This window comes from Taeniopygia guttata, chromosome 5, assembly GCF_048771995.1.
Source record: "Taeniopygia guttata chromosome 5, bTaeGut7.mat, whole genome shotgun sequence".
In the NCBI taxonomy this organism is placed as follows: Eukaryota; Metazoa; Chordata; class Aves; order Passeriformes; family Estrildidae; genus Taeniopygia; species Taeniopygia guttata.
The window spans coordinates 3,187,501-3,201,544 of record NC_133030.1 but is presented as its reverse complement, the minus strand read 5'-3'; the positions used below and the strand labels follow the sequence as shown (position 1 = coordinate 3,201,544).

The 14,044-nt window shown below is 37.6% G+C and overlaps 1 protein-coding gene across 2 annotated transcripts in view; it reads right to left on the bottom strand.

Annotated features, from left to right (window-relative positions):
* Positions 1-346: 346 nt before the first annotated feature.
* ELP4 (elongator acetyltransferase complex subunit 4) overlaps positions 347-14,044 on the bottom strand; it is a 139,969-nt gene continuing 126,271 nt past the window's right edge. For both annotated transcript variants that reach the window (XM_032748551.3, XM_030273352.4), the window contains one exon: positions 347-921. In XM_032748551.3, the coding sequence (XP_032604442.3) occupies positions 776-921 (146 nt within the window). In that variant the 3' untranslated portion in view covers positions 347-775. The remainder of the gene's footprint in view (positions 922-14,044) is intronic.

Genomic DNA, 14,044 nt, shown 5'->3' with positions numbered 1-14,044 from the left:
GTCGGTTTGAATTTCCATCTTGAATTATGTCTGTTGACATAATTTCATAGCGCTGACTTCAATTGTTTAGGATTACTGTTTTGGACTACATAAGGAAATCAATTCTTTCTTCTCTGGTTAGGAAATTCCATTTAAGTGCATTTTAATGCATGTACTAAGCCATAAGGCTAAGTAATTATGTATAATATATTTAGATTTAAACACCCCCATCCTCAATTACTGGCATATTAGAATAAAAATGATCTTATATATTATAAATTTATTAATACATATTTAAGAATGGTGTTTCAATTACAGAAATGAAATGTGTAGTTTGCTGTTTGAATAACACATGGCAACAAATTGCTTAGTTCCATTCCTTTATTTCAATAAACCCATTATTCATACAAAATATTACATGTAAGCATATAAAAATTCTTTTGGGAAAAAGTATCCCTTTATTTTTAATGTAAAAAAAATAGAAATGAAAGGGTAATTGCGATTTTTTATTTTAAGTAAAAGAACAAAATACTACCTGTTTCCAATGGAGCAGAACAATGGCAGGACCCAACATAACAGAAGCTTTAATGAAAAGCAAAACCCAAACAAAACCAAATTTAGTACAAAGAAACCAGAACAAACACAAAAAAAAAAAAAAGAAAAAATGAAAAAAGAAGGAAGGCATCATATGACAACACGTATTTTTAAAGACTGCTGGGTCAAATCATTAAGAAAAATATTTATATAAGTCATTAACACTCCTAATGAGAGTGTCAGATGAATGTGAGTGAAGCTGCTAAGCAGAAATCACTAGAAGTCCAGGTGCTTCTTGCCGATGGCCATGGCGCCACATCCTGAGCTCAGCAGTTTGGCGGATCCTGCCAGATCCTGTTTGCTCGCGCGGCTCACTGTGTCTGACAAGTCTGGAGGCAAATGCAGCCGCTGTGGCAGGAGGTTTTCAGGAGGGGAGAGAGAGGGAAGAAAGAGAGAGAGAGAGAGAAAAAAAAAAACATGGAGAAAAAAAAAAGATAAATTTGTTTTGCATCGCGCATTTCAAAATGCTGTCTTTTCCCTGACTGATCCGTGTTTACTCACGCAAATAAAGCACTTCCCTGACACTCTTCTAGAGAGAAAAAGAATTATCTACCATAATATTCTTCTAATGTTCCAAATACTTATATTTTGAAAACCTTAATGCAACAGAAATTATATAAATAATGCTTATTTGACGTATTAAAGGCACAACATTTTACATTTCGTTACTGCTTTCTTCCCCGTGTGTCACAATTTCTGTAAAGATTAGATTTCAATATGTTGGATTCTCTAAATTGGAATGGATTCTTTTTCTTATGAAAATTTCCTAAATAAAATACAAATTTGCTCAAGGCATTTAATTATATCTATGTGTATTTTCCCTTTAAAAATCAGTGTTTCATCTGCACGTCAACCTCTACACCAAATTATTTGATTTCTATAGCACTGCAGTGTAAGTAGAGTTTTATTTTAAATATGCATGCATGGTGACAAGTCTGAAAATAAATTATAAGATAGTCAAAAAGGAGATGGCCAAAAAGGAGAGTGCTCACCCTGGTTGCACATTATTCTGCTACATGTTTCCTCCTCATATTCTACTGATAGTGGCTAATAAAACCAAGCAGTGACAGCAGTTGCATTTGTATAAGGCAATCACACATGCTAATCAAAGCCTGCCCCCCCACCCAGTGAGCTGTAGGAACATTAAATCCAGTTTACAGATGGGCAACAGAGACAGAGGTTACATGGCTGCCCACAAACACAAGGTCCTTGCCCAGTAAACCTGATTTTTCAACCATGACAAAAATATTCCCACCCTCCCTCTGAGGGTCTTTTACACTGGAGATATACAAAAGACATGGCATTACCATTTAGCTTTTGTAAAGTAAGGTGAAAATTAATGTAAAACTGAGGCTTTACTTGCTTAGTGACTGGCTTGCTTTTGGACCCAGCGAGGCACTGAAAGCTGGTCAGATGAGACACTTGAGCATCTTCTGCACAGTGCAATAATTTATGAAACTGGTATCATGGATGGAGCATATTTCTTGAAAGATTTAGTAGACAAAGGCTAAACTGGGTGGTTCCTTTAAAATGCACATGCTGCTGAAGGGAACATGTTCTCTGAGGAGAACAGCAGTGCCTGCAAAACTGAATTAGGAGGCTCTGTGGACTATCCTCAATCTCAGCTTTTGCTGCATTTTTGCTTTTATCACACAACACAGCTGTAAACACAGCTTCCTTTTCTTCAATACTTTTGGAACTTCTGTATCGAAAGAATTTGATTAAAAAGCACAGGAAATCTTTGAATTTTCAGTGAGCTGACTGCAGAATTCCTTGCTGGTTCTATGCAGCTGGATGTAACTTGAGAGATAGTCCCAGGGGCTTCCCACCACTGGCCACTCCTGGCTGTGGGCAGCACCGGGGGAAGAACTGTGCTGTAATTTTCTCCAGGGGAAGGAAATGCATAAAGTAATGCATGAGGAGCAGGAAAGCCTGTGTCCAGGGCGAGATGCCACAGCCCAGTGTTGGAATAGGAGAAAGGTGTGTATTTATTGACAGCATTTTGCCAGTGAAGCACAACCCACACACCTGTAAATACCACACAGTAACTGCAGCTGGGAATTTTAGCTGCATTAAACCAGTGCTGTGGCAGAGAATCCTTCACTCACAGCTCTCCCCTTACTCCCAGGCAGGTTAAGCCTGGCTCTGGCTGTGGACTGTGGCTCATTTCTGCCTCATTTCTGCTTCAACACATCACACACAGGGCATGAGCCTTTCTCCTCTAAAAGGTTTGCTGGGAAGAGCCAAGGTACGACTTGGATTGTGTGGGAGGGGCTGAAAGCACTGAAAAGCAGCGAAGGAAAAGCTGGGAAATACAGAGGAGCATGTGGCAGATCTCTCAATCACATTTTCTTTCTAAAAAATTGTACAGTACTTTCTTAGGGGTGGGGGGGATGTGGGAGGTGGAGAGACAAGTGAATGAATCCAACCTTCTCCCACTCCCTGCTGGCATCTCTGTGATGAAGAGCAAACAGAACCAAGACCCAGCAAACTCTTCTTACTCAGGGACTAAATATCCCTGACTAAATACCACAGACAGGGGACAGCTGCAAACCCTGCCACACCACCTTGGACTTCAAAGTGTGGCCAGAAAACAAACAAAAAAATCCTTCATATCGATGCTGTGTTCATTTGCTAATATTTATTCTAAAATAAATATATAATTTTAGAATATATATTACTATATTTTAAATATAAATAAATGTAAATAAATAAATAAATAGACACATTCAGCATGTATACTACTATAATAGTGTATATATAGAATATTATAATAGATATATATTATATATATTTTATGTGCATTATATACGTATATATACTTTTAGAATATATACTACTATAATAGTATATAAATATACTTTTAAAATATATACTACTATAATACTGTCTATTTACACACTGCCCTGGACTTAAAAGTGTGGTCAGAAAACAGAAAAGGTCCTTTATGTCAATTCTGTGTTCATTTGCTGATATTTATCCTAAAATAAATATATTATTTTAGAATATATACTACTATATTTTAAATATAAATAAATGTAAATAAATAAAGATATACTTTTAGAATATATAATAGTGTATATAAAAAAATATATACTTTTAGAACATATACTACTATAATACTGTCTATTTCAGAAAATAGACGAATGTTCACAAATTTGCAAAGATTTAGATAGGAAAATTAAAAAATTCAAGATCTTTAGATTGGATATTGGAAGTGAGTTAGGCTTTTACAGATGTATTTGTTATGATACAGAATTTCATTATATAGATCTTATACCCTCTTTTCCCATCTCCTTCAGGGAAGAGGATGCACAGTGCTCATTTAGTGACTGGCTATTCCTTTAGTGACTGGCTATCCAGTATTTTATTTTCTTGTCACTGTTTACTCTGAGCTTTTGTGACATATTTATTGTACACTATTCAAACCTTGTTCTGAAGACAGAATGGCTTTTCAATAGCACATGTCAGTACATAGCACTTGAATGCTTCACAAATACCAACTGTGTTATTTTCCTAATATTCTTGTGAGAGAAGGCAGCAAAGTTACCTCCATTCGAGAGACAGGGAATTGAGGCAAATAAAATGCCTAGCAAAAGGTATCTCCTAATTTCAGAAACAGAATCTCAGGCAGTTAGGACTTGCTTTTCCAGGATGTTTAGCATTTTACAGAATTTCACATGTTCAAATGCTAACTTCATTTGCAGCCGAGTGCTTAGTATTTCTTCAAGAATCCCCAAGTCAGGCACTCAGAAAGCGAGAGACACAAGAATATTGAAATAAAAATGCTGTGTTGAAGCAACATGACCACGCAGAAGTTCAGTGGTATTGGCTGAGACACACACCATACCTTCTATGATATTCTTCCACATCTTAGTTATGAGACCATTCCTCCTGCAATCCTTTCCTCTACAATCCATCCCTCTACAATCCCAACTTTCAAACACTATAAAAAATTGCTGGTTCTCCAAGAAGCACATTTCACTGCATATACCACATTCATCCTTAGACCAGACCTATTTTGAACAACAAACCACATCAGAGTCCTTTGAAAACAGCTGAATATTATCCTGTCATTAAGATCAGAATCACTGGACACACACATGTTCCTTGTGAACAAAGCCTGCACAGGTATTTCAAAATATAATTCCTTGTGTTTTCTGTGTCGAGAAGTTTTCTGTATGGAGAAATTTTCTGTGTGCCCTTATACATGGCTGAAAATATTAATCCTAACAAGTATATTAACACAATTTAAAAATATTCTAAATGTTAAGCCATGAACAAACAAGAAATTAATTGCATGGCACTGTACAGACATCTACAGGTTAAGGAATTGGCCTTTATTTTTGGTACCAATAGGGACATTGTGGTCACTTGAGCTAAGGCAGTAAGTGACGGCATGAACAGGCTGTGATCCTTCTGGAATACCAGCACCACATTTTCACAGATATTTGCTGACCACAGAGAAACAATCACATTTAAAGTCCCAGTTAAACACAAAATGTCTTCTGGTCCGCTATTTCTGAGGCTCTGACCTCCATCCCTTTCAAGATCTCTTTCTCTGATCAGCCTGGCAGGAATCAGGATGATTTTGCTCACATTGGCAATCCCAATCCTTTCCCAGGCCTTCCATCCCACAACTGCTTTTCACCACAAAAATGTCTCTTCTCTGGTTATCTGCAGCCCCCAGTCTCAGCTTTCTGCAGCCAAGCTCTTCATTCCTGCCCCTGACATTCCTGCATTTCTCCTGCCTCTGTTTCCAGCCCCTGTTCCTAAAGCCTAGGTTCAAACTCAGCACCAAGCTCCCCTTCCTTGCATCGACCCCTTGTGCTCACAAATACCAACTGTGTCATTTTCCTAATATTCTTGTGAGAGAAGGCAGCAAAGTGACCTCCATTTCAGAGGCAGGGAATTGAGGCACATAAAACACATTGCAAAGGGTATCTACTTTTATTGATTTTATTTTATTTCAGAAACAAAATCTCAGGCAGTTAGGACATGCTTTGCCAGAATGTTTAACAATCCCCTAGTTTGTTCTCCTCCTCTTCTCACCTATTCTGGATCTGTCCTCCTTTCCCCTGCTGGCACTGCTTCCCATTCCTGCCCCTCTCCCCAGCCCTGCACCTAAAAGCAGGTAAACACCTGGAGAAGACTCAATTTTAATGCACTGAGTGTGCCAAACAGGACACAGGACACCACAAACCCATCCATGGCAGAAGTACTAGACATAAAATTAGTTTAAATAATTTAATACTTTTCTTAAAATATTCCAGAAGCACAAAACTTTCTATAGTCAAGAGCAAGCTGGCAGGGCAACAGTATTTTGTGGCAAAATGGTCATAATGTGGCAAAAATAAACGTGTAAGTGAGAATAGGATCCTGTAATCACCCTCCTTGGGATAACTTCTTAGACATGTATCAGTGGAAGGTAAAGTTTATCAGTGAAATACTAGGGAATGCTGGGGTAAACCTCCTTCGTGCAGAGTTAATTGTGCATCTGCATTATTACAGTGTGTGTAATTACATGACCACACAGTCTATTCACCTAGAGAGGCTGCCAGGAAGGTTTAAACTTGGGATCTTCAGAATCAGATTCTTAATTTTCTTTCACTGGCTGAAGGAACAGCTGGCTCTGGAAAAAGGATATTATGGGGCAGGGCCCAGCTGGAGAAGGGGCTTGGTGTGAGTTGTGGTGCTCTTTTGGGCAGCCAGGAAGGCTTTGCAGGGTAGGAACAATTACACTGAAGCCAGCTAAGCACACAGCTTTAGGGCATGCATTACCAAAGGAAAACAGTTTAGACAAAACTTATTACATACTTTGTGTCTGCTCCTCCCCCTGCCTGAAGAAAACTTCTAATTACTTCATTTGTTCTCAACGGGGAGAAAAAACCCAGGCAGAAGTGGAAGATGAGATTATGTAAAAGGACAGCTCAGAAGGGACACAGAGCAATCAGTGGGTCCCGACCAAATACTCACTGATGGTTTTCTGGGATGTAAAGACCCACATAATGGCTATTCCAGGAACTTCCAGTGGGCTGCTACATTGGATTTATTTATTAAATAAATGTTATTGATTATTTGTTATGTATTTAAAAATTGTTATAGAAATTATTATTTATTTATTAAACAACTATTGTTTATTAAATACTATTTATGTAATTGATTAAAATTAATTTTATTAAGGTTATTTTATTTTAAATATTAGTTATTAAATAATATTTATAATTTAAAAATCAATCCCGCTATACAAAAATACTAGCAAGTGCTTTTGCCAGTGTATCTCTTACTTTATCAAGGGGGTAGTTTTAGAGAGGGCTGCAAAAATCACATATTCTGTAAAATCCTTTAAGCAATGAAGAATACAAACATTTTTTTAGCAACAATGTGATAAGCAGATATATGTGTATTGGCACAAATCGAAACCCTAAGTAATTCTGTATATTACTTCAAAATCATTATATATTTTCATACCTATTTTAAGTGTAATATTATAGCAAAAAAAAAAAACCCATAACTTGAGTGTTGCAAAATCACTGAATCTCACTAAAAATGAGGTGATAGTTTGTCCTTAATTTGATTCATATTTAAGAAATTTCGCTGAAATCAACCTTGTGTCTCTGTCAACAGTTACACGAAGCTTTAACAACTGGGCCCAAACTTCCCAAAAATCTTTACAATTAATTTATTTGGATCTTTGGATCTTTGACTAAAAAAAAAAAAAAAAGAAAAAAAGAGAAGCTTATTAGTCTAGTATGGCTGCAGCCCTGCCTTGGGGCAGGGAGATGGGTTAATGACCTCTCCAGATCCCTTCTACTTCCATTTGCTACAACTCCATGAAGGCTGAAGTCACCAAAGCCGAAGGGATTTGGTTCAGGGGGAAGAGGGGGGTGGGGAGAAGAATTTTAGGAATGCTGGGAAAATGAAAGATGCAGACTCTTAGTTGGGGAGCTTTACATCCTACTCACTTCTCTTTGAAGCAGAACTCTCCCCATCCCATAAAGCCCCCACAAGACAGAATGGGAACTGACTGGCAGAGAGGCTGAGTCCCTGTCACTGCTTCCTCCAGCTTATGCTGCCCACAATCCACCACTTACATGATGTTTCCCCCTTTATGTCTTCTTATTTTCACCTAACTTTTAACTACCAGTGTAATTTCTACCTTTGGGCTTAATGTAAACACAAAGATGTTTGCATTATATAATGTATACATATACAAGACTAAATTTCTTCTAGACATAAAGGTTTTTCTCTAATATTTGAGAAAATAGAGGTTACTACAAGTTTTGGCTTCTTTTCTTGCCAAGCTCACAAGTTGAGGGGCACCAGGTATCATACGAAATACCATATTCTGATGAAATGAATTCTCTTGATCATATGGCTTCTGTGAAATTTGGCTCACAAATAATGATGGGCTCTCACCATCCACAACATTTGTCTTGTGGAGAGAATGGAGCCAAACTATTCTCTCATGGCTGCATTTCAGTCTTACACAAACTCTTCTTAAACCATTCACTATGAATCTTTTAGGCTCCTGTTCACGTTACAATTTTCTCAGTATTTTAAACAATTCAGGAAATAAAACAGTTGGTAACTATTTTTCTGTAAGACGGACATGAACTCAGTTTCTTCTTGCTCTGCTATACTCATTGAAACTACATCACCATTTTTAGATCACAGGAAGAGATACATTTTCTCAAATGGCCATAAAGAACAAAAGACTTGACTTTTAAAAACAGCATTCTAAAATTCTCTACGTTTCAGGTAACTGTGATTGATTTATGAGAGACTACAACTGTACCAACTCATGCTAAAATGATCACAGCTACCAAATGCAAGTCCTATTTCTTTTTTTTTTAAGTTGAAGCACGACCCAAGGCATCATGGTGCTAACTACTGCTAACACAAGGTGCTGAGAGAAGGCTTCCAGTAAGAATAACTGAGTAATAAACTTCTACCTATATAAGTCTGTCTGCTAAAGGATAGATAATACTACTGAGATATTTGAATACAATTCTAAAGCTCTTATTTTCCATCACTTAGAGAATGTAAAATAAAACCAGGGCAATTCTCACTTTCACTTAATTTACAGAACAGCGATGTGTTAATGGGGGTTTCCAATAGTACAGATTATTTAAATAGTATATTTAAGGACATGTGGCAAAATTAAAAACCATTACTAAACATGCTTCCTTTAATGATAGACTTTACAAAAATCCATTTAACATTTTAGAACACTGCACTTTCCAGGATATGATAATATCCAGGAAAATTCAATTCAAACTCTGCTGATTTGTTTGGATGTGCCACATGGTACTGTTTCTGTTTTCTGAGCAGAAATCTGGATTCCTGAGTCTGAATTTAAAGCTTAGTTTTATAACACTGGCTGTTGTTGAGAGATACTTGCTTGTACCAATACAAATCAATTCTGTTTGTGTAAAAATTCATCCCTGGGGTATTTTGAGTGGCTAAAGAAGTTCTAGTTCCAGACTGAGTAGAGATGGGTGGGTTTATGGATGTACAGCTCCAGTCATTATTTTCAGTGTCAGGAAAGGAAAGTACAGACAATTGTCCAAACAAACTCATTCCAAAGAAAAGTTCCAACACTTGGATTTGTTACATGTGAAGGAAGTCAAGTGGAAGATAAAAATACAGATTCTTTATGTTCTAGCTGCAGTCTCTGGATAATGAAGAAGGTTATAAGAAGGGCTGGATCCATCAGTAATGGTTATAGGCTGCCCAAGGACGGCAGGTATTCAACTGCTTGTCTGATTCAGAATTCAGATGTGATAATCTCACAAGCAGAACTGGACTAAACACTTATCCAGCACACTATAGTAATGCTGGCACAAATGGAAAGACTGTCTTGAAAAGTTTATGGTCTGAATACACAGAATGGGTGAAAAGGAAAATGACAAAATACCAAGGCAGAAGGAAAATGTCATGATACATAAATATCATATTAATGCTTTATTAAAGTTTTTTTCTCCCTTCTAATGGAAAAGTTAATGTTCAGAAAGGTGAGTGGAAGAGAACAGCCATAGGGAAAGAAATTAAGAGACAAAGGGCTGAAGAAAATATGGAATGAAGAAAGGGAAAGATGGAGGCCAGGAGTTAATATAATCTAATTACATAATCTAGGCATGAGATTGTGAATATACTGTTGGAATTGGAATATATTGTCTAAATCCTGAAAGGAAATATAGTTCTAAATTCAAGCAGTAGTTCATGAGTCTGATGCTATCATCTATGTCCAAAGCAAGGGCATTTCTCCTGTGGATCTGTTCTTTTTGCTGAATATCTCCTCCCCGGCTTACGTAAGAGCAGCCTGGGCCCTGTGATGCGAGTCTGGGTAATTCCAGGGCTCTCAGGACAGCCCGGGTGGATGCTGATGTTCATGTCACATTCTCTTCCCTGATGGATTCATTCAACCTAATTGCAGCTGTCTGCAAGTCAGCCATTCAGCCTAACCTACATCACAAACTCAGGGTGGGATGAATCCTCCTTGCAAGTGCTTGTCTGTATCTGCTGATTATTCAGGAAACCTGAGTGACTCGCTTAAACCAAATTCTTAACTCCCACTCTAAAAGGTCAAGGGGAGGAATTCAGTCCTACAACTCCATGAAGCTTCTCATTGAATCAGTGCCTGCAGTGTGTCTGCTCCTTCTCTGAATGGCATTGCAGCATGCCACGGAACACAGATTTCCTATCACACCACAGATGGTTCACTGGAAATGGTCCAGAGCTGCCGGTGATGCCCACGATGCTCTACAACAACTTGAGTCTCTCTGCTGGGAAGCTTGAGGAGTGTTCGAGGCACCGTTTGTACAAACAAAAGGGAGAAACAGCATTCAGAGCAGAAGCATCTGTTCCAGGATTACAGTGTTACTGTCACCCTCGAAAATTTTCAGCTAAATTGAAAACCTAAACAAATATTTGAGTTTGCATCCAAAACTATCTGCTAAAGTTCACTGTAATTTACCAGGCTTCTGTCTCAGCTCCTGTCATGTTTCAGAAACCTCATTAACACCCTCCTTTAAAACCCATTACCGAGGGTGTACAACCACACAGAATAACTGATAAAATGTGTTCTGCCTCTTGATAAACTATCCAGATAGATTTCAACACTTCACAGAAAGGTTCTGCTCCAAGACAGGTAACCCACACTGGCAAGCCTCCATTACAACTGCATTTCAATGATGGTTTGCCAACTCCAAAAGTAAATGTTAGCTGGGGGGTGGGGTGGAGGGGTTATTGTTTTATAGCCGGAACAGCCCTGTGCCGTGTATTTACTTTTTAGTCAGCTGGAATTAGAAACTTTCCCTTGCTAGGCAGCCCAGCAGGGCTGGGAAGCGTTTCTGGGCACTCAGAGCTGGAGCACAGGCTGCCCATGGGGAAGATTCCCTGCCCCTGCTCCCTCCTCCAGACACGAGGGCTTCAGCAACAGGGAACTGCCTCAGCTTGGTGCAGAAAAGTATTGCATGACCTGAACAAAACAATTATCACATTTGTAAAGCTTCAGGGACAGGAACAATTTAATAGCTTTTTGAAGCAGGCTAATTTTCTGGAGCTTCTTATCCTTTTTTTTTTTTTTTAAATTTTATTATTTTGCTTTTCATGCATGGACAAGCTCTTCTTTGCTACAGGTATTTTCTTGGTCTGCTTTGCAGGATTACTATGTGTGGAGGAACACAAATTATTCAATTACTTTAAAACGGTGAGAGAGAGGTGAAAAAGAGCTATGTAAGTATAGCAGACTACTGCTACTAACCTCTGTTTTAAAAGCAAATATCATTTAGATAGATAAATGTATTGCTGGTTTACAAAACCCTGCACATTTACAAACCAGGGATGCTAAACAGATGACCAGTTTATTTTTGCAGCTTTTCATAAGCTAGAAACTTCAGCTCTGCAGTGGCACATGCCACTGGGAGACACATCACGCTAAAGCAAAAAAGCAGGCCAGAAGAGGAAAAAAAAAAGGTATTTCTGCTATCATTGTCTTCTCACCCTAAAACTGCCACTGAATTATGTTCAGTTCCTGTAACTCCCAGGTAAGGACGCAGACATGACATAATTCATATTCTAATATCTCTGTGGCACTAATCCCCCGTGACTCAGAGATACATTTTAAAACTCCAGGTAACAAAGGCTTTTGTAGTGTTACTTCCAAATAATCTTTAGACTTCAGAAATCCATGAAGTGTAATTTAATCTCTGTAATATTGGCTCAACCCGTTTTGCTATGAAAATTCATGGTGGCATGTTTTTACTCAGTGATTGATATTGCTCATTAAAAGGAGAGAAAAATTGCACTGGTGAGCAAGCAGGCGTTCTGCCCACGCTTTGGGAAAGCCATGCTTTAAGGGAACTTAAACTCAGAATAAGAAGGGGAATGGTTAAAAGACAGGTCACACTAATTTCTTTTTAAACAACTCTGTTTCAGACAGTAGGTCTCAGTGTGAATGAAAACAAATATATTAAATATGAATGACAGTAACTGGTATCACATTAAATGCAAGACTTTTGTGACTAATTTTGATTAAAATAAACATTGGTATTTATCAGAAAGTTAGGGGGAGGGTTGAACATTTGAGCAGATTCCCACATCAAAAATGTGTTTTGTAAAGAAACTATATGTCAAATTATAGCTATTTGCTTTCAGCTTTCAGTTATTTCGTTTTGTACTTTTCATGTGTCAGTATTTTTTTCATTTCATTTCTTTATTCTGTACTACAAGTAAATCTCTTTAGAGCAATAAGATCTTTAAAATCCCTTTAGTGTTTAGAAATGTCAACAATTCAGTAGATTATACTTGATGAATAGGCCAGATAGAAAAAACCTGCCTCTAGTTTTTATCTCAAGTGAAGTAAGGTGCTTTGAAGAGCACTTGATTTGAGATTTAGAAGCCTGCCACTATTCAGCCAGACACTCTTGAGAGCTGTTAAGTCCTGACCCATAGCATGAAAACAGGTTGCAGGGAGGGAAGAAACACCAGTAAGAAATATACTTTGTACTCCCTGTGTAATTATTTCTTCTAAATACCATTTAAACATTTCTTCCTATAAATAAGTCAAAACCTAAGAGACAGGGCAACCTTATCAGACCATCTTATTTGAGTATTTTGAATGTAGCTGGAACTTGCCAGGGGGAACAGCTACAGCACTGGAAAAAAGATGAGGCTCTAAAGGAAAAAAAAAATATCTAAATGGTTCTTTCCATTTGAATAGACTACACTGACATACTAAAGCTTCGTATTTTTGACAAGAGACATAGAAAACAAAGAGGTTTTCACTTCAAAACATGCAGTGGAAGCACACAGAGTGGTTTGGTTTGCTATAACTATAGAAAATTATTTTTTTCATTCTTCACTATCACTTCCACGGTCTAAAACCAATCTCAATACCAGACCACAATGAATTCATTCAACATCACAAAGCAATCGCTTTAAGATATCTGCACAGCAATAATAATAATATCAGATGAAAAGTAATGCAAACTGTAAGTCACCCCTTTTGGAGGAATATCTGTTCTTAACAGATTATTGTGCTTGTGCACAGGCTCTCTCCCCCAACACTATGGCTTTGTAACTGGTTCCTTGAATAAGAACTTAGTTAATAACCTAACAGCAGCTGACCACATTATTTGGGCAAATGTCTCTTCTGTATCTCCTGCCCTACTTTCTGCATCTCTGAGTTTCATAGAGATATAAAAGAAAAGGCAAAACTAGGTCATTCCTGGGCTGAACAAAAGAATTTTTGTAGTAGTATAAATTACTGACCTTTCTAATAAGTCCGTCTTTCCCAGCAAACCAGGTCATCAAATCCAACTCAACTAATTAATGGTATCCTCCAATAACTAACAATAACTGAAGCACACAATCCAGTGAGTCTGGGAGAAATATTTCTATGGCTTTTCTAAAGCTGTTTCACTTAAGAAACACTCTACTAAATGAGAATAAATTTTGGGGATTGTGTTCAATTTTTTTGTAATTACTATTACAGGAGCTGTCCTGACGAACATCACTGTACCTGAACCTATCTGGGATCCTTTAGGGTCCTTTTTACCTGGGGTCATTCACCCCTTAAAACATCACCTGTGAGCTCACTGAATGTCACAGATTTATCAGAGTTTGTAGCAGAATGAGAAACATGATAAGACTTTTTGAAATTACATACAAACAGGAAGAAGCTTACTGAACAATACTGCTGGTGGTTTAATGGTCACAAGAATAAGAAGGCTTAAAGTAGGAAATAGCCTCCACACATATTTCTGTGTTATAGACTCAGGATTCTGCCCTAAAAAGCAGCACTGTGAACTGTCGGACTACCCCACTGATTGCAGGAAACCACCATTTTTATTTCAAAAAGATTTGTTACTGTGAAGTTACCAATAGGTAAGTTTGGAATCATAAAAAATCAACCAGTATTTTCTTAAAAAACTGCTTAATAATAATAATAATAATAATAATAAAT